The following is a 26,063-nucleotide window of genomic DNA, read 5'->3' on the forward strand; positions in this document are numbered from 1 at the left end:
CAAATCTAAAAAGGCATGATACAAATGAAGTTACTAACAAAACAGGAAGAGGTTCATAGCCTTAGAGAACAAACTTATGGTTGCCAGGGGGGAAAAAAGGGGAAAAGGGATAGTTAGAGAGTTTGGGATGGATATGTACACACTGCTATATTTAAAATGGATAACCAACAAGGCCTACTGTATAGCACAGGGAACTCTGCTCAATTTTACGTGGCAGCCAGGATGGGCAGGGAGTTCGGAGGAGAAGGGATATGTATATATGTATGGCTGAGTCCCTTTGCTGTCCACCAGAAACTATCACAACATTGCTTGTTAATCAGCTGTGTGTAGTTGCTTTAGTCGTGTCTGAATCTTTGCAACCCTGTGGACCATAGCCCACCAGGCTTCTGTCCATGGGATTTTCCAGGCAAGAATACTGGAGTGACTTGCCACACCCTCCTCCAGGGGATCTTTCTGACCCAAGGACCAAAGCCCCATCTCCTAGGTATCCTGCATTGGCAGGTGGGTTCTTTACCACTAGCACCACCTGGAAAGCCTGTTAATTGGCTATACCCCAATACAAAAGTGGAGAAGGCAATGGCACCCCACTCCAGTACTCTTGCCTGGAAAATCCCATGGACAGAGGAGCCTGGTAGGCTGCAGTCCATGAGGTCACTAAGAGTCGGACATGACTGAGTGACTTCACTTTCACTTTTCACTTTCATGCATTGGAGAAGGAAATGGCAACCCACTCCAGTGTTCTTGCCTGGAGAATCCCAGGGATGAGGGAGCCTGGTGGGCTGTTGTCTATGGGGTCGGACAGAGTCAGACATGACTGAAGTGACAGCAGCAGCAATACAAAATTAAAAACTTTAAAAAACTGTCTTCCATGAAACCGGCCCCTAGTGCCAAAAGGTTGGGCATTGCTGATTTAACCATAATAAGTAAACTTAATATTCTTCCAGGGGTCACATGTACCAGTGCAGTGGGGAGCGGCTGATTCTTTCATAATATAGTGGGATACGCTTTGTATATATTGTTTAAAACAATGAATTAAAAAATAACCCAAACAGGGAAGCTTACCACATAATTTCTGAAGGGACTTCTCAGAGTAGGTCTCCCGGTCACAGCCCTTCCCAATGTAGTTGGTCTGCAGCTCTGTGGTGATCTGGATGGAGGACACGGCCCCGTCACACGTCTCCAGGTGGATGCTGGGGAACAGGGGCATGCTCCCTGAGCCAGGCTGGTACTCGATCCTCTTGGTCCAGTCTGAGTAAACAAGGAAAGGGTGACCGTCAGTAAGGTGCAGGCAGTTCTGCTGTAACACGCGCTTTGAAAATGTACCTTTGTTCCAACACAATTGATACCTTTGGAGAAGGAAATGGCAACCCACTTCGGTCTTCTTGCCTGGAGAATCCCATGAACAAGGGATAGGCCTAGCAGGCTATAGTCCATGGGTTCACAAGAGTCGGGCAGACTTAGTGACTAAACCACCACAATCGATACATTAGGAAATGATTTGAGGATAATGGGGATTTCATTTCATTTCATTTCTTGCATTTGCTTATGCAAGATTTTGTCCCCAAGAAATACTAGGTGAATTCAGAAATCCATGCCTGGCTGAGCTAAGCCATATAGGAAGGCACAAAACAGGCCCATGTACAGACCTCAAAACATCTACCAGCTACTCCACGCGCCATGTGTAATGAGCCACACCTGCCTGCAATGCAGTTACAGCTTTCTCTGTCATTCAAAAAACCCACTTCACAATAATGCATCAGCTTCAACCCTTCTTATATCCACCACCACAAGCAAACTTCAGGTCTCTTCAAGGCAAGGTATCGTATTTACTGTAGTACTTATATATTTCTTAATCATTTAACCTGTGTAAAACTGTGCTGGTGTTGCTTTTGTGTGTGTCTTTTTTTTTCAAATAAGGTTGGCTTTTAATTGATTTCATTATTATTTTTGACCATGCTGGGCCTTTCTTCCCGTGCTTGGGCTTTCTCTGGTTGTGATGAAGGGGTGGTGTCTACTCTCTAGTTGCCGTATGCAGGCCTCCCACAGCAGTGACTTCTCATGTTGCAGAGCACAGGCTGTAGAACTCTGGTTCAATAGTGATGCACTGGCTTATTGCCCTGGGGGATGTGGGATCTTCTAGGACCAGGGATTGAACTCGTGTCCCCTGCCTTGGCAGGTGAGCTCCCAACCACTGGACTACTAGGGAAGTCCCTTTGTCTCTTTTTATGCATCACCGATGATGTTTTTGACTGTTGAGTCCCTCGTCCCATTTTTCCCCACAAGGTGATTTTCAGGAATGCATACATCCTTGCCACAAGCAAACAAACAAAAAAAGAGGCCAAGGTAATTCAGGATTCCATGAGGCCATGGGGTTAGGCACAATGATTCCTTCCCTTTCAGGACTGTGACTTAAGTAGGGCTGATGGTCTTATCCCTGCATTTTAGTGGAAAAATAACTTGGAGACATCAAAGTGTGGGAGAGGAACAAAATCACAATCAAAATGACACCACACAAAAAAGAGCAATCAACAAAAATAAACACTGAGAGTGAGTGTACATAAGAACTGATTGAAACAACAATAGTGGAGAGTTAGAGTCTAGGCAAGGTCATGCTCATGGTGATTGGCAACAGCACTTGCTGACAATGATGCCTGCCTGAGAAGTCTACGTAGGCCTGAGCCAGACTTGTGGGTAGAAGTCTGAATCATCAAGGAACATGCGTTGTGGATACTATTATATATGACTCTCAAACATTTGTCACATTGCTAGGTGGTATCTCTTTTTTAAAAAGTTTTTTTATGTGAACCATTTTTTTAAAGTCTTTGTTGAATTTGTTACAATATTGCTTCTATTTTATGTTTTGGTTTTTTGTCTGGAGGCATGTGTGATTTTAGCTCCTGGACCAGGGGTTGAACCTGTACCCCATTCATTGGGAGGCAAAGTCTTAACCACTGAACAACCAGGGAAGTCCCTGGATGGTGTCTTTATGCCAAGGTAAAAATGAAAATCTATGGATTGCCTGCCTCACCCTTGGGAAACTCAGAAAGTCTTGCATTTAGGATCATTCATCAGCCACCAAGGGGCTTCCTGAAAATACCCATTGGCCGCTGGCTGCCATCTTGAGGAAACCAGCAGAGTGAAAGGGCTGAGCTTAGGGACAGATGGCTTTGTTCAGTGAGCAAACATATGTTTGATCTTCTTATGTCCCCAGCTTTGCTTGGAGCATCACAGATACAGCAATGAAGGAATCTGAAAGGGTCCCTGCCTTGTGGAGCTGAGAGAGAGACAAGCAATGGATACGCCATGCTGTCCTATTGCGGAGGGTAAGTGCTATGAAAGGAAAAGTGGTGACAGAGAGGAACTTCTTTAGATGGAGAGAGTTCCTGTCTGAGCTGATACCTGAATGTCAAGGATGAAAGCCCATGGGGAGCCTCAGAGAAGCTTGTTTGAAGTAAAGGCAGCACCGATCTTGGCTTGACTCCATCAGGTCAGGAAGTTCTTCGGCAGGTTATTGAAGGTCTCCAAGCCTCAGGCACCTTATCAGTGAAGTGGGGCAACCATGTGGGCCTGGCATGCAGTAGGGCTCCAATCCTTGCTATTCCTTCCCCAGAGAGGAAAGGAGATGCTCACACCCCCTGCACATTCCACATAACCCGGCAATCTGTGTTTAGCTCTGAACCCCCAAGTTAACCAACCACCCTTTAATGTATTTTTTTGGAGTCACGAGCAAAGATTTAACACCATGTTGTGAGGTTCATCACCAGGAAACTTGCTATGGGATGATTTTTGTTTGTTTGTTTTTAAATGAAATTTTATTGGCGTATACTTGCTTTCCAATGTTTCCACTATACAGCAAAGTGAATGAGCCATACATATACATATATTCACTTCTTTTTGGATTTTCTTCCCATTGAAAGGATGTTTAGAAGACAATGACTATAGGTAAAAGAGAATATACCCAATTATATGTCTTTCCTCAGAGCCCCCAGGAGCTGTGTCTGGAATGGCCCATTACCTCCTGGAGGATAAGACCATGGAGTTGCTATAGCCCATGTGGCCCCAGGTCAATCTAAACGACAAATCACTGGCAGACAGGAGGACTTTTTGTCTGATATATCTGAAAGTCACCATGCTGTAAGCAGCAGTCCACACATGACCAGGCTCGTCTCAACCTAGGTTCAAAAGTCGCATACCATTGTGCGTTCAGTCATGCGATTTCTTCTGCATGGAGCTCCCTTCCTGTTCCTTTCTGTCTGTTACCTCTACCACATAACTTTCAGGATATCTCCAGTCTGGATAGAAACCCTCCTCTGTGCCCTCACAGCATTCTCAACAGTAGAGTCCAAGCTGATGGTAACTCTGAATCCCCATCATGCTGCTCAATGCCCTGCACAGGGCAGATACTCACTAGAGAGTGGTAGGAAGCACGAATGGATCTTGTAGGATGTCATTGGAATGATCCATTTGTGTGCCTTCCCCTTCTTGTAACTAGGAACTCTTTAAAGGCAGGAATTGTGAGTTTACTTTTGATCCCTCCACACCAATCTGTAAGCCCAGGAAATATTTTCCAGGTGGATCTGGGGAGCCCTAGGGACCTAACCTTGACTTCAGCCATGGCAGCCTTTCTCGAGCCACAGACAGAACCCATAGCCTATTTGTAGCTTATCTGGTACTTTCCCTGTCTGCCCCTACTCTCGTCCTACAGAAACAACCATCCCAACAGAAGCCATCACATGTTTGCTTCTCTTTGTTCTCAAAGGCAATTGGTCCAGAAATGATATGGAAGAATATCTTCCCAGTAACAAGACATGGTATCAAGGAGGAGGCTGTTCTCTTTCCCTTCCTCACTCCTCTCTCTCTGCATCATCCTTCTCTTTAGAGATGCAATTTAAAAAGATTAGAGAAATGGTTCTGTGCAGGATGCCCATGGTATGGCCCTACATCATCAGTTCTTGAGTCTCTCCTGCTAGTGGTGAGAGATTCCTCATAACATCTGCTTCTGGAAGCCTCTTCAGTTGGAGAAGCCCAAGACATTCCTGTTATTGGTGTTTTGTGGGGGCTGCTGGCATCTCTTTCTCATCCAGGTATGTTAGTGGTTATCTTTGATGAGAAATTCCAGCTCAAGTCTTTTTAGGAGTGTAAGTACCAGAGCAAATAAATAACAAGGCTGTATATTGTCACTCTGCTTATTTAACTTATATGCAGAGTACATCATGTGAAATGTCAGGCCAGATGAAGCACAAATTGGAATCAGGATTGCTGGGAGAAATATCAATAACCTCAGATATGCAGATAACACCACCCTTATGGCAGAAAGAGAAGAGGAATTAAAGAACCTCTTGATGAAAGTGAAAGAGGAGAGTGAAAAAGCTGGCTTAAAGCTCAACAAATCCGGTCCTATTATGTCATGACAAATAGATGGGGAAACCATGGAAATAGTGACAGACTTTATTTTCTTGGGTTCCAAAATCATTGCAGACGGTGACTGCAGCCATGAAATTAAAAAACGCTTGCCCCTTGGAAGAAAAGATATGACAAACCTAGACAGCATATTAAAAAGCAGAGACATTACTTTGCCAACAAAGGTCCATCTAGTCAAAGCTATGGTTTTTCCAGTAGTCATGTATGGATGTGAGAGTTGGACCATAAGGAAAGCTGAGTGCCAAAGAATTGATGCTTTTGAATGATGGTGTTGGAGAAGACTCTTGAAAGTCCCTTGGACAGCAAGGAGATCAAACCAGTCAATCTTTAAGGAAATCAGTCCTGAATATTCATTGGAAGGACTGATGCTGAAGCTGAAACTCCAATACTTTGGCCACCTGATGCAAAGAACTGACTCATTGGAAAAGACCCTGATGCTGAGAAAGATTGAAGGCAGGAGGAGAAGGGGACAGCAGAGGACTAGATGGTTGGATGGCATCACCGACTCGATGGACATTAGTTTGAGCAAGCTTTGGGAGTTGGTGAAGGGAAGCCTGGCATGCTGCAGTCCATGGGGTCACAAAGAGTCGGACACGACTGAGTGACAGAACTGAACTGAACAGCGGAGACAGATCCTAGCAAAGTTTTCAGTCCTTTTGCTGCCTTTGGTTAAGGGGGCAAGGCCCTCTCCAAGGAGAAATCAGGGAGAAAAGATCTTGAAGAACATCACACCTGCCAGTAGCTTTTGTGATCTCATGAGGGGTGTTTTTGAGGGTTTATGGAGAGCAGGCAAACTGCAACCATATCGTAAAAGAAATCAATGAAGCTTTCTGAGTGTAGCATCCTTGAGATAGTGGGAAGCTCACACAAACATCTTTCATTTTCCAAGAAAGGGCGGGGGTTTAAGAGAGCAAAAGGCAAGTCATCAAACTCAGTGTTTGCCACATGAAATATCTATTCATTTTCATTTTCTGGAGGGTAGATGTCAAGATGACTAAAAGCATGACCTCTAAATTCAGGGTGCCTGGATTCAGATTCCAGCCTTCTCACTTCCTGCGTGGACTCTGAATAAACCACTTACCCATCTTGAGCCTGAATAAAAGTAGCACCTACCACCCAGGATCTGGGGAGATTAAATGCTGAGTCATTTCAGCCTCAAACACAATGGACACATTCATCAGATATAGTATTAATGTTTTTAATTGATCATGTATTCAATAACATTTATTGCAGGAAATAAGAGGACATACAATTATTAGCATCTACAAGATGCTAAGTGCTTTGACATCTGTTCTTTCATTTAATCCTCCCAGTGACCCAGTGAGTGGGTGTCACTATCTTAATAGTGCACATGGCAAAAACTGTGGCTGAGAGTTGGTGTGACTTGCTCAAGGCTATATAGTTCTTTTACAATAACTGCTCTATGATTCTGAGGATTTGCTGGGACTGCGAATGGCGATTTTTACAGATTCATCTTTGAAGATTCAATTTACACTGATAAATTTTTTTTAAATGATAATTTCTGATGATGGTGAAGGATCAAGGAATATTGTCAGTTTCATCAATGCTTGACCTTGGGGGTAGTTGTAGGGGTCGAGGGGCTGCTTTGATAACGAAGACTTGAAGAAATCTGGCTTGGAATCTCATCTCACCCAAATTTGGGTCATGTGACCTTTGCAAAGCAGTTATCTTTGGGCCTCTGTGGCCTCACCTGTAGATCTGAGATACTTATACCTCCTCATGGGCTTGATGTATGCATTGAAGGCTAAGGGCCCAACAGAACAACCTTCCCCCTGATACCTCATGATAGAAACATCCCATTTTGGTTCACAAGCTTCCTAAACTTCTCTGAACTATCCCACTTGGAAACAAAATCTTTTTGGAAAGAAAATAATTTCAATTCATGAAAGATCTAGAGACTAGTTAATGAACTGTTGTTCATTTTTTTTCTTAAATAAAGAGAAAAGAAGTAGACCACCTATTGTTTTAATACTCGGGCTCAATGACATCATAAACATCCTTGGAAAGGTTACCCTGGAATGCCTTCAGGAATTAAATTCCCTCTCAGGGGATTAAAGATTTAGAAATGGGATGAATGTATTATAACTCCTGCTGAATTTGGGGAACATATATTTTCTCATTAGGAAAAGATTAACTACTTAGAACTCTCTTATTAGATGCCTGGAGGTGGAAAAAAGCTAAGCTGAGACTTCTGGAAAGCACAGGCTTTATGGGCTCTTGTAATTCAAGACACTCGGTAAATCGTTCCAACTCTATACTCAGAAGTGACACCGAAGGAGGGAAGGGAAAGACACAGGTGTGTCTGATGCTTTTTTTTCCTTAACTGTGCATATTCAAGGGCCTCCAGCTCTTCCTAGTCTCAGCTCCTAGCAGAGGAAGAAGCATCAGGTTGTCCAGGAAATTGCTGCATTCATACAAAATAAATGGCTGGATGTGGGGATGCTGGGGAGGGGGAGGGATAGGAAAGGGGTTGTCCTGATCAGGGACTGTTCAGGCGGCTGATATTCTAACCAGACTCTGTAGGTGTCAACCACCTGGCATCTTTCAAATCTTTCTTCCAGGGATGGTTGACTTTGATTTGGTACCCAGGGACTTCTTTTCCTACTGGGAGAAGCTCAGGAGGTGTACATGCTTAACAGGGAGCATCTTTATCTTCACTGGCATCCAGTGCACCTGAGCTGGGGGTGAGTGAAGAGGTAGAGATGGGCTGGAGAGGTAAGTGGAGGTCAGATGATAAATGCTGGCTAAGAGGTTTGGGTTTCATCTTAGGACCAGTGAAGAGCTATAAATGGGTGTTTAGTGAGGGTATGAAGAATGCAGACTGTGCTTTGGAAATGTCACTTAACAGCTAGATTAGGTCTGGTGTCCAGAACACTAAAATATTTCCGATTGCCACCTCACGATCAAGCCACACAGACGGTCACCACTGACAGGGTCACACAATGGGGAATTTAACTTCAGTTCAATTCAGCCAAATTTTGAAGACTTGAAGAAATCTGGGTTTGAATCTCATCTCACCCAAATTTGGGTCATGTGACCTTTGTGAAGCAGTTATCTTTGGGCCTCTGATTAATTCTGCAGTTGGACAGACTCAGGTCTGAATCATGACTCTGCCACTTTTTGGCTGTGTGGCCCTGCGTAAATCACTGAACCTCTCTGAGCTTCATTTTCACATCCAAAGAATGGTGATTACATAAATCTACCTTGAAGAGTTGCTTTGGGAATTGGAGAAAAGGTTTGCAAAGCACAGGGCTTCCCTGGTGGCTCAGTGGTAAAGAATTTGCTAGCCTAGCAGGAGATGCAGATTCTATCCCTGGGTCAGGAAGATCCCCTGGAGCAGGGCAACCCACTCCAGTATTCTTGCCTGGGAAATCCCATGGACAGAGGAGCCTGGCGGGCTACAGTCCATAGAGTTGCAGGGTCTGACATGACTTAGCAACAAAACAACAATAACAAATGCAAAGCACCAGGAACAGACAGCTACTGGTACTACTCCTATCAGCAGTCTTGTATCATTCTTATCATTATTCTGATGCTATGCATTTACTGAGCACCTACTATGCGCCAGGCAGAGCCCCAGGCATGAGAGACAGAAAAGTGTAACTCATGAGCCCTGACTCAGAGGCACTGACAGTCAGGTAAGGGCAGTGACAGGCACACAGCCAGCTTTAAGGCAGACAGAGGGACAAAAAGCAGACCCCAGAGAATAAAGAAGAGGTAAGTTATACTGACTAGAGTGAACAAAGGAGGCTTCCTGGAGGAAGTGACCTGGACTTTGTTTTAGCATAGGTTGTATTATTATTTAAGTGTGATAAGGCCAGCAGATCAGGATATAATTGCCATTGAAAAGAGAGTTTGTTATACTCACAAGTCTCCAATTGAGGGGGTCCCCTACCACTGGGGATGCATGGAGACTCACCAGGGATAGTTAAGAGGTAGAGGGAGAGGAAAAAACCATGGGCAAGAGCCTGTGCTATGGTTTGCATGGAAGGAAGAAGTCAGGCAAGGTAAGCAGCCTTAGAATCAGCTAGTTTGTATAATTTCAGTGGGCTCTGGGGCATGGAGCTGTCCCTAGCTGTCTGGTACCTGGCCCTGGGGTGATTAGTGCAGGTAAATGTTGGCTGGAGTGTGAGACCCTGATAAAAGAGGTGGGTGGGATGTAGGTTCTGGGTTGGTTGGTCAGTGCCTGAAAAGCAAAAGGGTAAGGTGTTCGTTCTCTCTAGGAATTCGCTGATTGAGGGGGCAGTCTCTCCAGGCTCAGCCAGGCTTTGGTTTTCCAAGCATCAGGATGCAGGCAGAAGGCACGGTTAACACAGCACTGCAGGATGCGGGGCACATGGTGGGCAGAGAGAATTGGAGGGTGTCACCACTATGGCCTTGGTACAATAACAAGCAGTGCTACTTAGATGGAAAATGATATGAATGGTGCTCCCCACTCAGCGGCCTGGTGGGACGCATCAAGTGTAGACAAAGGTAAGGCCAGGAGTGGGCATCTAGGAGGCCTGGTGTGAGATGGGCCAGAAAGCAACTTTGGGGCCAGATTAGCAAGGACTTGAGTGCTGGGCCAGGAAGTGAGCTTTTTGGTAAAAGAGTGACAAGAGCCAGCTTCTGAGACTCTCCTCATGTCTCCTCTCCCCCCAGGGCTCCTGGAATGAAGTCCTCAGAATCCCAGTCTGACTTTGGTTAGAGCCATGATGATGCTTAGACAACGAAGTAGAGACATGCGGGAGGAGGAGTCAGATGCCTGCCTCCTCTGCCTGCCAGCTACTGCACCTTGCGCAAGACACTCCTTGTCTGTAAAATGGGGAGAAATTACAACTATAGCTCATGGAACTGGTGTGGAGATAAGGTTAGATCATATATGTGGTAAGGCCAGGACTTGTGCCAGGCCTATAGGACTCCAAAACTCAACCTCTAAAAGGAATCCTGGCTTTTCTGAGTTCATTTTCTTTTAACATTTTCTCTACTGCTGTTGTGGGTCTATAAGCAGGAGATGGGACATTTAGCTGGTGGGAGACAGAGACTGAGTCAGAGACTCAGTCAGAGACTGAGACTTCCAGTCAGAGCTGGAAGGAGTCAGAGCCAGGCATCCAGTCCAGGCTCCAAGACCAGCTTCATGTACAGAAGGGCCCCATGCTTGGTGTAACACTCTGCTGTCACTGTCTTGAAAATCATTTTGACCCCAATAGCTGTCTTTCCAGCTGAATAACCTTGGGCATGTCCCTTCATGTTTCTGAGCCTCAGTTTCTTCACCTGAAGAATGGGAATATTAATTAACTATCCCAGAGAGAGGAGCCCAGGCTTTGGGGTCAGACTAGGTGTAAGTCATAGGTCTACCTACTGGTACCATGTGCTGGGGGGCCAGTCAGTTCCTTTCCCGCCTAAGTTTACTCATGCAAACACTGGTGATATTATCACCTATTTCAGAGCTGTTGAAAGGGTTTGTATCAGATGATATATGCAAACTACTTAGCCTGGGCCCAATACATAAGACATACATCGCTTTTTAAGCATTAAATTATGCGATTTTCCCTTCCCCAATTAAAAACAATTACACACAGGCACACTTTCAAAAGAAGGAAAACAAACTCTCTGAACTCAATTACAAATATAAGGAATCCTCTCCCTTCCGTCATTGCTGACCCCTTTCCATTTACTATACTTATCTTCACAAGAGCATTTTATTACCTTTTAATTCTCACTAAAAAGAGAGATCTTAATTAACTACAAAAAAAGAAGGAGGTAAGAGAAAAAATACCCACGGTTCAGATCAGGAGGTACAACTCAGAGCAGCCCTTTGCCTGGTGCTCAGTCCCTGACACCCTGGTGGCTGGTCCTTCTTTTCCTCCCGGTCCCAAATCGCATGTGACTTTGTAAAGGAGGTTGTCTGGGTCTCGTTTTGGTGATGCGCCCTACCTCCACCCAACTCCTGCCTGGCCTTCCCCACTGAGAATTATTGACTCATGTATCATCTATTCATGTACCGGAGCATAACTTGTACATCACTCTACAGGGCCTGGTGCATAACTGGTATTCAATAAATATCTAAGAAATGAGTGAATGATTAGATATATGAAAATCAAAACACACACACTCACACACAGACATACACACACTCACACATTCTAATTTGGCTGCCTAATGCAGGGAATGGAGAAGGCAATGGCAACCCACTCCAGTACTCTTTCCTGGAAAATCCCATGGACGGAGGAGCCTGGTAGGCTGCAGTCCATGAGGTCGCTCAGAGTTGGACACGACTGAGCAACTTCACTTTGACTTTTCACATTTATGCATTGGAGAAGGAAATGACAACCCACTCCAGTGTTCTTGCCTGGAGAATCTCAGAGACGGGGGAGCCTGGTGGGCTGCCATCTATGGAGTCGCACAGAGTCGGACACGACTGAAGCGACTTAGTAGCAGTAGCAGCAGCAATGCAGGGAAGCTAGACTGCCAGGCATTAAAATGTGAAGGATCCTAGATGTAGCTGCTGTGTGTGTGGGTGTGCATGCCTGCATGTGCATTTGTGTGTACACACATACATACACACTTCAGCCTGAGTGTCTGTGGACGAGTGTGTATGATGATGAAACTGCACTTATATGCGGCTCCAATTTTGGAAACCCTCATGTATTTGCAACCTTTTTAGTCCCCCAAGATGTCTCAATAAATGTCAAATGAGACAACCAGTAATTTGTCCTCAAATTTTGTCCTGCCTGTGAAGTTCTCTTTAATTTCCTGATGATAGAAGGGGTTTAATTTCATCCCAAGTCACCATCTTGTTACCAAATCCTTGGTCTGAGAAAACCCTCACATCGTCACCTGGGGGATTTCAAAGTCAGGCATGTGGGTGGACACTTTCAGGCCTTATTCTGGAAGCATCCAGGCAACTGCAGATAGTTTCCTGCCCAATAGCTCCTTGACAAAATCTGGGGCTTCTATCATACCCTCTTCTCTGGCCTATTATTGTGAATCAGGAGAACCAGTACCATGAGGTAAGTAAGGATCATATAAAGATGCTTATGATCAGATTAAATTGAAAGGATCTGCATGCTGCATGTGCACGCTCATTTGTGTCCAATTCTTTGCAATCCCATGGACTGTAGCCTGCCAGGCTCCCCTGTCCAGGGGATTTCTCAGGCAAGAATACTGGAGTGGGTTGCCATTTCCTACTCCAGGGGATCTTCCGGACCCAGGAATCAAACCTACATTTCTAGGGTCTCCTGCTTTGCCAGGCAGATTCTTTACCACTGTGCCATCTGAGAATCCCAAGCCTAGACCATTTCTGATTTTGTGGAGGGCAAAGGAAACAACAGATTCTGGGACAATGCTACTCACAGTGGTCTATAGAGGGGTGTGGCCTTGGAGTTGCTTGTTATAGGTCTGCCATAGAAATCCAGGGTAACATTTTAAAAAACTTTATAGCAATTTGACAGGGTGATTTTATGCTTATCAAATCTAATAATACTTAAAAATTGGCTTACATTTTGAATGTCTTTGCTATTTATTTCATTTTTCTAGAAATTTGTCTCATTGTTTTTAAAGAATTAAGGTCCATGATGATTGGGAAAAAAGCCAATCCTTCACCATAGGTGATTTGAGAAGTACAATAGGGAAGAACAAACCTGACTTTCTATTAGATCTGTTTCTTTTATTTTAACCTTTGTATTCTATTTTTTGGCTACAAGAATGTTGCTAATTCCCTGAAATATACACGATAAACTATTCTCAATGCTCTAATCTTTAAGAGTATAAAAGTTTTCCGCTTATATAGAGATAAGAAATTACAGAACAGAGAATAACATTTGTCTTATTGGAGGTCTGTAGAAGCCTCATGACCTGACCTACCTGCATAGTTGCAAGAACAAAGGATTCTAACACCAAGATGTTTGCAACAACCAACCACATGCCCCTCTCCTTTTAGTATAAGAGCAGCCTGAATTCTAACTCTGATAAAATACTTGTTTGGGACACCATTCGCCCATCTTCTCGGTCTGCTGACTTTCTGATAAAGTCGCTATTCCTTGCCCCAACAACTTGTCCCTTGATTTATTGACCTGTCAGGCATTGAGCAGCACAAGCTTAGATTCAGTCCAGAAGCACTACTCTAGATAATATCCTATTTCCTAAAACTTACATCCAAAGACTTCAAATCTAGAAAGCAATACTTTAGAGCACTGTAACATTTTACCCTATATATCTACAGGGCTACTAATGCCCTTCTGCTTCTGAATTTTAGAGGACTCCTGAGATCAAACTCTTTCCACTCCAGGTTTTGTTTAAATTCCTTTTTAAACATTAATTTATTGATCTTAATTGATGCTAATTACTTTACAATATTGTGGTGGTTTTTGCCATAAATTGATAAGAATCAGCCAAGGGTATACATGTGTCCCCCATCCTGAACCCCCCTCTCACCTCCCTCCCCATCCCATCCCTCTGGGTTGTCCCAGTGCACCAGCTTTGAGTGCCCTGTTTCATGCATCGAACTTAGACTGGTGGTCTATTTCACATACGGTTAATATACATGTTTCAATGTTATTCTCTCATATCATCCCACCCTCACCTTCTCCCACAGAGTCCAGAAGTCTGTTCTTTACATCTATGTCTCTTTTGCTGTCTTGCATATAGGGTCATTGTTAGCATCCCTCTAAATTCCATATATATGCATTAATATACTGTATTGGGGTTTTTCTTTCTGACTTACTTTACTCGTATAATAGGCTCCATTTTCATCCACCTCATTAGAACTGACTCAAATGTGTTCTTTTTAAGAGCTGAGTACTACTCCATTGTGTACATGTCCCACAGCTTTCTTACCCATTCATCTGCCGATGGACATCTAGGCTGCTTCCATGTCCTGGTCCACTCCAGTTTTACAGCCATCATTACTTCTCACCTGGACCAATCACTACAACAACTTCCTACTTTACCTCTCTTTATGACCTTCTAATCTATAGTGGTTAACATTGCCTAACCACAATATATCCAATTATTCTTCCAGGAAATCCTCCATGATTGCTCCAATCTAGACTGTGCTCTCTCCTTCCCAATTCACAGGGCTTGCAATTTACCTCATCTACATGGAGCTCACACTGCAGTCCCCAAATTCTTGTCTATACACAGATTCAGGGTCAGGGCTGGCTTCAGGAAAATCACCTGTAAAAGTTCTCAAGACAGCCTTTTGGGTCTCACCTTGGGAGATTCCAGTAGAAGGTTTTGAGGAGGAAGCCCTGGAATCTGTGATTTTAATCAACCCTCCTCCCCAAAGTGATCTGGATGCAGAGACAGACTTGGAAATGACCAGCCAAAACAATTTGCTGTTTAGTCGCTAAGTTGTGTCCAACTCTTTGCAACCCCACGGACTGCAGCACATCATTATCTCCTGGTGAAGGCCTTGTTCACACTCATGTCCACTGAGTCAGTGATGCCATCCAACCACCTCATCCTCTGACGTTCCCTTCTCCTCCTGCCTTTAATCTTTCCCAGCATCAGGGTCTTTTCCACTGAGTCAGATCTTCACATCAGGTGGCCAAAGTATTGGAGCTTCAGCCAAAACATATTGGGCATTAAACTCCCACTCCATCTCTCACCACATTCATGACTGCCAACAGTCGGGGAGGGGCCTGAGAAGGGATTTCTGCTCCCTATGCAGGATGCCTACAGGGAGATCTATTTGCTGCCTGAAAGCTGACCCAGCAGAGTAGGACTTCACACCGAATGAGCTTAGAACAAGTATTCTTTTGTTTCTTCACATTGTTTGGGTTCTGATTCCAGAAGAACTACAGATGCAGGACCAGAGCTCTTAGTGGAGACAGAGCCACTTCCAGTTGTGAGGCATTAGATTATACCTCCTGACCATGTGATTGATAAAACATTTTTTCATATATTGAGATATAGGGAAGTCACTTTGGTTTACATGTGAGGTAACTTGAAGTTTCTGCTAACTAAAATAGCCTGTTTGTGGCCTATCAAACACACAGTATACATCTGCTTTAATTATGAAAGAAAAGGGCACACTGGCCAGAAGCAAACAATGTCCATGTTAAAAATAAGGATTAAACGCCCCTCTACCTGGTACACCAATGCTGGTACTCCTTTGACGATACGACTCCCTTCCCAGGTGCCAAAGCCATACTGCCTCGCTGTGTACATGTTGGTCTGTTCTTTTTTTTTTTTTTTGAAATCTTAAAGAAATGTAACCATGACTTGTTTAATATTCTTTGTTCTGACAAGATACAAAACTGTGATGAAAACTCTGCTTCTCTGGAGCAGTTTCTCAGAGTAATCTAGGAAGCCGGCTTCTGGTTTAAACCAGTTTGACTCAAATAAAACTCTTTTGTACCCTTATTATTGATTGTTTATTGACTATTTTCATTGACACTCTCCTCCGGTGGAAGGAGTACACTTCCCTTCCCTGGTGATTTTGGGGTTGGCCACATGACTGGTTGTGAACAGTAGACTAAGCTGTTCATTTACTTCCGTGATTGTTTTCCACCTGAAACTCTCACCCCTCACCTCCATCTCCATCTACCATCACGAGTTCCACAAGAGCGGGTTGCCTCCTTTGCTTAGATTTGAAATCTCCAGTGGTTGGTGCAGTTCCTGGAACATGGCTGGTTCTCACTACATATCTGGGGAATGAACGATATGGCTGCTTCGTGGAAGGTGTCCGTGCTCATGTTCTGGGTTCTGGGAATCTTCCTGGCCCGTTGCTCTGGTCAGACTTTCTTCCTGCTGTCTTTATTCTTGGATTCTCCTGCTCCTTCCAGCCTCTCTGAACTGAGGATGCTGCTGCTGTTCTGCTGGGCTGGGTTTAGGGTTCACTCCGTGCACTGTGTCTCCAGATCTGCCCTCAGCCGGGGGTGAGGTCTGTTCTTCTCCCATGCCTGACACAGGCCCCCTTGGCACTGCACCCCAATCTGGTCAGCCCCTGGCTGTTTGCATGCTAGGAGGGAATCCATTCACTGGTCCTCTGATGCCCTTGGGAGCACCTTAGTTTTCCAACAAGCCTCTGAACTTGCTGATGTGGGCACCCCTTCTCTAAAGCTTGGGTCCTCCCACTTTCGCCCTGGCTCCACACTCTCCGGGATTGTCAATGCTGCCATTGAAGTGAACCACATGGTGTTCAAAAACCAGGGCCCCCTGCCAAATTTGGCTATTCTTACTCCCCACCCTTTTTATCCCCGAGATTCTCAGCTCACATGCAGAAACATGTCCAGCAGAGTTGATGCTGGAAAGAGGCAGAAACCAGGCAATTTAAGAGCAGCCATTCTGGAAGACAAGTCTCCCAAGGGGGAAATCATTAACTCAACCAATCAGGGTACTTTCTCTTGGATTTATAGAAGCTTTTCTCTCTTATGTCCAATAAACATGAGCATTTTCCAGGCAATTTTCTTATCTTGGGACGAATGCATTATTGGTACAAGATGGAGTAGCTATTCTTCAAGAATCTTTACTTTTATAGCCTTGAAAAGCATTTGCAATGCAAGCATATGGTTTTTCAAGCACACACTTTCAGTCTTTTTGTAAAGATGGCTTATGTAAACTTTTCAGGCTCCAGTCACGTAAATCTCTTTAATCGATAGATCATTGGCACATGGTTGCAGAATTAATTTTTTTAAACAAAAGGACCACAACTCCAGGTGATATTAGAGGACTGCAGGGTTTTTCATTTCACTGAGTGACTTTCTAAAATTGGGACCAAATTATCATCTCTTTGGAAAATATGGCACAAAGCTTCAGAATCCATCAAATACATTGGAAATCAGAGTCCAAGTGCCCAGGATTGGGGAGAGGTGTCCCTCACATGGATGGGCAGTGGGAGTCATCACAGATGATTAGACTGATGCTTGGCAAAACATATCTTGGGCCTCAAAATGACCATATGCTTTGGCCCAGGTGATAATACTCCTGAGAAAGTAATCCAAAATGCAGACGAAGATTTTTGCACAGATATTCATTGATACACAGAAAAGCAGAACCGAGCTAAAGCTGGACAATCACTTTACCCCATTTGACTTCAAGAACCCCATCAGGCATGCTTGACCTTCTTTGAAAGAATGTTAGGCAGCTGATGAGAGGGTGGTATGGTTTCATGAAGTGGGATAATACATGAAGCACTAAGTGGGAAACACGCAAAGTTCAAATGACTGTGTATGAAGGGAGAAAAGTATACCGTAATATTGGTAATACTGCGTTCATTGGATCATGGGGAACTTTTACTGTAATTATTATCTTTACAAAGTTTCTTTTCAAGGGCTTCCCAGGTGGTGCTAATGGTAAAGAATCTGCCTGCCAATGTAAGAGACGCAAGTCCAATCCCTGGGCCAGGAAGATCCCACATGCCATGGAGCGAATAAGCCCATGTGCCACAACTCTAGAGCCTGGTAGCTGCAGCTACAGAAGCTGGCGCACCCTAGAGCCCGCGCTCCACAACACATGAAGCCTCCACAATGAGAAGACTGCGCACCGCAACACCGAGGAGCCTCCACCCACTGCAACCAGAAGAAAGCCCGCTCGGCAAACAAGGCCCAGCACAGCCACAAAGAAATGAATAGAATTTAAATATATATATTAAAACATTCTTTTCAAATGAGCAGGAAACACTTTATAATTTAAAATATATGTATATTAAAAAGTTGCAGTGGTCCAATTGCTACTTATCATACAGAACTTGTAAATGCTGCTTGAAAACCATCCCTCTCCCTTGGCCACTTGGGCAGACAGACAACCTGCCGCTTCCCTTTGCCACAGAGCTCCTGTTGGCAGGTCTGAGCACTGCCCACACACTAGGCATGGGGTGCTTTGTCTTGCATTCAGTCATGAAGGGTGTTACAAATCCATGGGGGGCTGAGAGCCCGAAGAGCAAAAGCCTGGGAGGTTGGCAGGGAGTGGCATGCTGTCACTGTTTGCTTCTGGGCCTGTAGCCAGGAAGAAGGTGGGCGAGTCAGTCCACATGTGGCTGCCATTCACCAGACCTCAGTGGGTAGATGGGCCCTGCTGTGCTCCTTGCCAACGGGTGCTGCCGAGTATCACTGGCTGCTGTCACCTAGGGATGCAGGTCAGAGACAGACCCAGCACTGGGAGAGAGAGAGGGGCTTCTGGCCTCCCGCAAATGACTCATTGCTGAAATAAGGCTGAACAACCCACGTGTCTTAGGCTGAAAATGAAGTCACACTGCACTATAGATACTAGTTTCCATCAACCAGGTTATCAGAAATTCGTCATCCTTGGAGTGTACCAGTTTCTACAGCCCCAGACAGATACTCCACATCAGCCCACAGTCTGACAGGGGAGCTCCAAGCCTCTCCAGACCCCTTGAGCTTCCACATTGCTCTGGGCCCATGTGCCCATGCTTTGCCCTGCCCTTCTGACCAGGGTGATCAGCCTCCTGTTGAGGACCCCAACTGTGGATGCTCTGAAGGCCCCCAGACCTCAGTGACTGACTCGGTTCCATGGGAAGGGAGGGAGAAGGGAAATCCCTCCCACCTGGTGAGGCCCACCATGTCCCTTTGGGCTCCAGTGAAGTCTGGTTGGTATACCCACAGCCCAACAGAATCTCTCTGGAAAGTTCTGTCTACTTCATTCACTGTCCACTTTTGGAAATCTGACCAAATCTGTCATGAAAACAAACAAGGAAATGCATACTGGTTTATCCACTTGTGCTGAGTTTTCTCCCCACTCTTATCTGCAACTCAAACTCTTGTCTCCCCTCGCTCATAGAGCAAGAAATGTTGAGTTGGACACGGACGAGAACCCATGGCTGGCAGGTGCAGAACTGAAGGACCAGGCTCTGCTGGAGCACTCCTCCCTGCCTCTTCCCATCACAGCGTCCATCCCTACCCACTCCAGGCACCTGGCAAATTGTACTGGCCCCTCAATACAGCCTCAGTGCCCCTTCATCCCTTTCCAAAGGCTTAGGCACCCCTGCTCTCTGCTCTTCCAGGCCCTGGGCCCTGTCCCTGCTCTGACTTCCTCGGATTGGAATCATATATTCAGGATCTGGTCACCTGCTTGCTCTCATCCCTCTTCCAGCTCCTGGCCCCAGGGTGCCCTGCCCACCTGGTTCAGGGTGGGCCCTGGGGGAAGTTTCCTGTGTTGAATGGAAGCATTGAGAGCATCTCTTTTGTGCTGGGACCTCAGCCACCCCTCTGCGTGGTTAGAGTGGAGTTAGTGCTCTAGGCCACCGTGCTGGCATCTCCAGGGTCACTACATGCTTCACTCTGTGAGTCCAGGGTGGACCTCTAGCTCTCCAGTCTGTTGCTCAGTCCACCAAGAGCCACATGATGAGGATGCAGAGAGGGGTTGCTGGCATTATCCTGCCCCCATTAGAGATGAGGATGAGCATGGCAAGGAGAGGTGAGTGGCTGGCTGTGGTCACATTCATCATGAGAACCAAGTGTCTGGTTGATGTTCAGATGATAAATATCAGTGTCTAGGCTGATGATGCCTTTCAGTAATGCAGAGCAAGAAGGAAACCACCACTTAGTAAACTCTTGGCTGGGCCTTTTACATGTGCTATCAGTCTGCCTGGCATCCAACTGAGAAAGGGAGCAGGCCCTCTGAAAGGAGGAGGGCCATTTCACCGGTGGTGTAACCGAGGCTGAGATGTGAAATGACCTGCCTGAGAGCACATCCCCAGCAAATGGCACCGACTAGCTGGCCTGACTCCTAAGCCCATTTTAGAGGCTTCTGTTTCTTCATCTCCTTCGTGGTTCACATGGAGATGCTCCTGCAAGCTGGGCACAGTTCTGCCTTGGGATGACCCTCTGAGACAAGTGCTGTTCTTAGTCTCTTCTTCCAGACACCACATCCGAGTGCTCAAAGAGGTAAGTGACCTGCCCAATGTCCCTGAGCCAAGATGTGATGGAACCTGGATTTGAACCCAGATCCTTCTGGCTTTGGAGCAGTCCTCCCAAGCCCCACTCTCTGTTGACTCCCTTCAGGGAGAAATTCAAGTTGCCTGCAAGTATTTAAAGGAACTGTCCATGGAAGAGGGAGTTGGCTGACTACAAGTGGCTTTGGGGGTAGACCCAGGTCCATGGAGAGATGGGGAGGTGGGCTGGGGCACTGAGTCAGGAGAGCTATACCAGCCCTGGTTCCACCTCTCAGCATCTGGATGTCCTTTGGCAAGTCCATCCCCTTCTCAGGGTCCAAGGGGTCATCCAAGAAGGCCAAGAGATGCCCTGCTCTCCTGAACAAAGGCGGGCATCACCTGTGGGCTTGTATGGCAGGAGTGGTACTCTCCCCACTACTATCTGGCAAGCCACCGTCCTCTCTCATGGTGCCTTAGTGTCCAACAACATGTTTTCTTTATAACATGAGGAAAGGGTTCCAACTATGGGACTGTTCCCAAGACAGCTTTCTTCCAAAGGTCTCCCAAGGAGGCCAGTATCCTCCTTTGCTTTGAGACACTGCAGCTGAATGAGCAGTGGTCCTGTGTCTGCAGGCAGACAGGACTGGGTTTGCAGGCTGGTCCTGGATATTAGTAGCTGGCTGGCAAGAGTCTCAACCACCAAGTCCTTGTCTGCAAAATGGGAAGAACACAGCTTTCAGGGTGTGATGAAGAGTGACTGGGTACCTGAGTACCTGCCTCAGCCACACACATGGCATGGTGCACAGGAAGTGCTCGGTCAGCAGTGACTATTAATGTGGCTGAATGCTGCTTGCAGTGAGTGCTGTCCACTCCCCCGTCCCCCTCAGGACTGAGATTATGGACCCAGAAACCTTGTGGCTCATTTCCCCCCAGGCTCCATGTGAGCCTGGGGGAGCTGGGTTTTCGGGTGAGCACATTTATCCAGCTAGTCTTTAAGTGCTTTAAAAAGTCATGGAGGGACTTCCGTGGTGGTCTAGTGGTGAAGACTCTGCACTTTCTCTGCCGTGGGCTAGTGTTCAATCCCTGGTTGGAAACCTAAGATGCCACATGCAGGCTGCACAGTCCAGCCAAATAAAGATGTCACTGAGTAGGTAAATCAACCTTCTGTTCAGAATCATCTGTTGCACCTTAAGGACCGACTGAGTCAGCGGTGTCCCAACAGGTCCTCACAGCGCAGGAGAGCCCCATGAAGCCTCTCTGGGAGCACAGAGGCGCACCTGGCAGATCTGAGCTGACTCAACAACCAGAGTCCTGGGGTCATGCTCACTGGAGTTAGTGGGATTCTAATTACTGGAATTGGGACAAAATGTTCCACTGTGATCTTAAGAATTGAAATAAAGGAAACTAAAAAGAGCTGCTGTTCATTAAGCCCCATCACGTGTGGTTCTGAGCATGGTACTACACCCATTACCTTTCATCTCATCCTCACAAGAAGGCATTGTTGAGCCCTTTACACTTGGGGGAAGCCCAGCCAGGCAGGAGTGACCTTCTCAAGGCTGAAGGCTGGGTTGGAGCTGAGCTGGGACTGAGACCTGGTTTCTCAGCCCCCTAGACTGCTCTTCCCACCCCACCTCACTGTCTCCCTTTGGTCTAAGTCTTAGCCTCCAAAATCAAGGACATGGTGCTTAAGCCACACAGCCTTACCCAACTCGATGGATTTCAGTGTGTGTATGTATCTGTGCTTATTTGTATGATAGTATCTATTTGATCACAACATTATTTGATCACAACATTATTTGCCTGATGATTTAAATTAGCACTTCCACACATAGAGCCTCTTGTGGTCTTCCTAAATCATACAGAATAATTGAGCCAAGGGTCATGATTCTTAATTTATAGTTGAGGAAACCCAAGCTAGCCAGGGAAGGGGCTTCAGCAAAGCCTGAAAATTATGATGGAGCTGTGTTGATGAAGCCCTTCCCACCACCATCTAACTGTCTGCACTGTTTCTGTACCTGACTGCTGCATCCCTGGGCCCCCATCACCTTCCCCTCTGTGGGGATATGGGGTGCAGGGTGGTAGAGAATCCTGATAAAGAGGAGAGTCAGTAGGACAATGAAGGGAGGGCACAGGGATGAAGGAGCTGAGCCCCTGGGATGAACCTCAAATAAAGCCAAGTTCTGTCCTGTTGAGCAGAAGGGTAGATGGTGGATAATCTTCAGGCTATGTCTCTGACAGGAGAAGATGTCGTCCTACTCTGGTGTGAGAAGCTGAGCTTGGGGGCGGCATCTTTTGGTTTGAAACTTAACACCCAGGTCTTAGGCTCACACTGGGTTTCTCTGGCCCATGAGATCACCAGAGGTAACCTGAGGCTCAGACAAATGGTATCTATTTGTGGGCTTATTCTCAAATGAACTGTAATCTCAAGGGAACAGGGCATAGGATGAGGCTCAGTTAAGGAAATGTGAAAAAGGGTCAGGCATGGAGAAGGGAGGAAAAGAATACTGGGCACCACTGAGATGCAAACTATATATTGCTTCATTGAACACTAGCTGCTCCTTCAAGGTAAGTCTCATCACCATTTTGTAGATAAGGTGATAAAGAGATTACATATATTCCCAAAAGACATCTCTTGAACAGCTTTCTCAGATGCCTTTTGTATAAAGCTGCCTCCTTGGAAATTCCCAACTTCCTAATCTATTCTCCTCCTTCCTCTTGACACCTTAGTCTGTCTGGGATAGACTGACATGAATGTGAATTCCATCTCTGCAATCTATCAGATCTATCAGCTGTGAGGTTCTGGGCAAGTCACTCAATCTCTCTTGCCCCAAGTTTTCCTCATCTGTAAAATGGACTAGAATTGCTTCTCTGTCTTCTGTGTGGTGAACCTTGCTTTGGACTTTTGAATCAATACTTCTTTGCCTCTATCGAAATGTGTTCATTTGTTGCTCTGTTTTTTTTCTAGGCTGCCCTAGATACTCTGATAAACTACTACTCACTAAGGTGTCAACAGGCAATAATAGCTTCATGCAAGTGTCAGCAAACATTTTATGGAAAGGGCCAGATAGTAAATATTTTGGCTTTGAGGGCCATCTGGTCCCCATGAAACTCCTCAGCCCTGCTGTCGTAGTGCAAAAGCTGCCATGAGATAATACGTAAATGAATGAGTGTACTGTATGCCAAAAACTTTATTTATGGGCACTAAAATTTGAATTTCATGTAATTTTCATGTGCCACAAAATATTATTCATCTTTTGATTTTTTTCAACCATTTAAGATGTGCTACCATTTTGTAGCTCACGGTTTCACAAAATCAGATCAACTAGATTTGGTGAATCCTGGCTTAATAGTGACATTTGATATTTACAATTTAAGTGGGGATTATCCTGTTAAAGAAGAAAACCACAGGGCCTAAATGGCATCACTAGGCTAAGGCCCTGTGATATCAAACCTAGACTTAATACTTGACCTAACTGCAGTTCCAACCTTGTCAAGAAATGCAATCTTAATTGGGCAGTCTGGAATTTTATTCTCAGCACTAACAGGGTACTCTGTCATGTGAGACCTCTCCATCCCCCAAAGGAAGAAGCAACCTCCATGGTAGACTCTTGCCCTTTCCCCCCAAGAAAGTGGGCTGGTCTGAAACTATTCTCTCTTTTTTTTCCCACTAATAGTGTCCTTGTTCCACCCTCATTCTATTCAAAACCTTCCATTTTGTACAACTTCTTGGAGCATCTGCCTAGGTACTAGATGAGATGCTGTTTGATTCGTGAATTATTGAATAAAGCCAATTAGGTGCTCCCATTTACTTGGTGGCATTCTGTTTTTTAACACATTTGATGGCAGTAGTGGGACTGAAGCAAACTTTCAATGGCATCTGGGGACAGCAGGAATCACAGGCATGCTGCCCGTGAACGGTCTCAAGTTCACCGTCTTTCTCACAGTTTCGGAGGGCCATTGGTAAGTTCCTCTCAGTTTGAGCTCCATTCACTTTGCTCTCACGCTCCCGGTATAATTGGCTTTCCTTTATAAGGCAGGTCAGTTTGAGCTGGTAAATGATTCTGCCTGGAGCCAATAGAGCTGGCAGATGACTCTGCCTGGAGCCGAGCCCTTAGCCTTTCAGACTACAATTTTCAGATTTTCGAGTGGAAAACCCCAGCCCTTGATTCTGTTCCCAGATTCCACATTGGGAACTGATGAAGGTTTAGTGTGCAATTCCACATTTGCTTGGAATTCTTCTCCAAATTCCGTGTTGGGAACTGTTGGTGGCAGTTGCAGTTCTCCATTGTGTTTGGAATCAATCCTCGATGCCTCAGTCCTTGGGGTCTGCTGGTTTAATCCTTTCCCCAAGCCTCCAGGGGAATTGTTGGTTGCATACAGGTCCTTCTTTAGCCAGTTTGCAGAATCATCTCTTGGTTACTGCCTGTATGTTAATATGAACATGTTTGTCTTGTTTTGTATTGATTGTGTAGATAAAGGCTAGTTGCTAATGAGATTCTTTATACCCAAAACTTGAGTGTGCCACCTTCTGACATACCTTCTTATTTTATATCTGAGAACTGTGATTCCAGAAGCTGTAGATATTTTCAAAAGTGGCAAAATTTTGTTAAGCTTGTTTTGTGTCCTGAGAGCTGGGCTCAGTAGCCATCAGGTTGGGGGTTCCAAAATATGACCAAACAGAAATGTGGATTATGCTCCATTTGTGATTAGAGACAGCTGGATAGAAATGTGGGCTAAACTCCATCTGTAGCCAGGGATCTACCAGATTGCTGTCAACTCTCAGAGGAATTACAATGGCCATTATGAGGGATAGAAAGATCATTTAAAAACCCTACATAAAAGCTGCTGCTGCTGCTAAGTTGCTTCAGTCATGTCCGACTCTGTGCGACCCCATAGACGGCAGCTCACCAGGCTCCCCCGTCCCTGGGATTCTCCAGGCAAGAACACTGGAGTGGGTTGCCATTTCCTTCTCCAATGCATGAAAGTGAAAAGTGAAAGTGAAGTCGCTCAGTTGTGTCCGACTCCTAGCGACCCCATGGACTGCAGCCCACTAGGCTCCTCCGTCCATGGGATTTTCCAGGCAAGAGTACTGGAGTGGGGTGCCTTTGCCTTCTCCGACATAAAAGCTCGGGCTCCCAAATCATACGAACAGAATTGGATATCTATTTTGATAGGTATGCAGAAGTCTTCAAAAATTTTTGAAATTCCAAAATAGCTTCATTGAAAGACTTATTGCAAAACCTGTGAAAAAATTAAAGACATAAATTGTACCTAAAACAAAAGCTACATCCCAGTTCTTCAAGGAATTGGAAACAATTGTCTATATGTTGCAAATCACTGCAGGACCCTTTTTTCTTTTGTCTTGTCAACCCCCAAACCTCACCTATTCCTCTCAAAATGCTTTAAAAAGTTAGGACATTGGACACAGACTTGTCCTGCACTTAATCTGTGCCTTTGTGATGTAAATTTCCTACCCCTATCTTCTTTAGGATCAAAGAGCCATTCTTTGAAATGCAAACTTAATTGAGAGTTTCTCACCAGAAGAAATAAATGAGACAAAAAGGGAGCGAGACAGAAACAGAGAGAACACGTATTTGGAAACTATGCTATAAGCTCTCTGCAGCTATATGTTTGTGTGTTTATATTATATGTATGTTGTAGATTATGCTATGTTTCCCCACCTTTGGGGGGTATCACCAAAATTAATCTGTAAAAGAGAGCCATTTAGTTGATTTGAATGCAAGTGCTTGCATGAATTGGTCATTCTGAAGTTCTCAGAAATAAAACAGAAACTCAAATATTTTTC

The 26,063-nt window shown here is 45.2% G+C and overlaps 1 protein-coding gene across 2 annotated transcripts in view; it reads right to left on the bottom strand.

Moving 5' to 3' along the window:
• Positions 1–26,063, bottom strand: part of CLSTN2 (calsyntenin 2) — a 731,303-nt gene that overhangs the window by 116,059 nt on the left and 589,181 nt on the right. For both annotated transcript variants that reach the window (XM_044946560.2, XM_006061606.4), the window contains exon 6: positions 1,063–1,248. In XM_044946560.2, coding sequence (XP_044802495.2) covers positions 1,063–1,248 — 186 coding nt within the window. The remainder of the gene's footprint in view (positions 1–1,062; positions 1,249–26,063) is intronic.

The sequence above is a fragment of the Bubalus bubalis genome, chromosome 1, assembly GCF_019923935.1.
Source record: "Bubalus bubalis isolate 160015118507 breed Murrah chromosome 1, NDDB_SH_1, whole genome shotgun sequence".
NCBI lineage: Eukaryota > Metazoa > Chordata > Mammalia > Artiodactyla > Bovidae > Bubalus > Bubalus bubalis.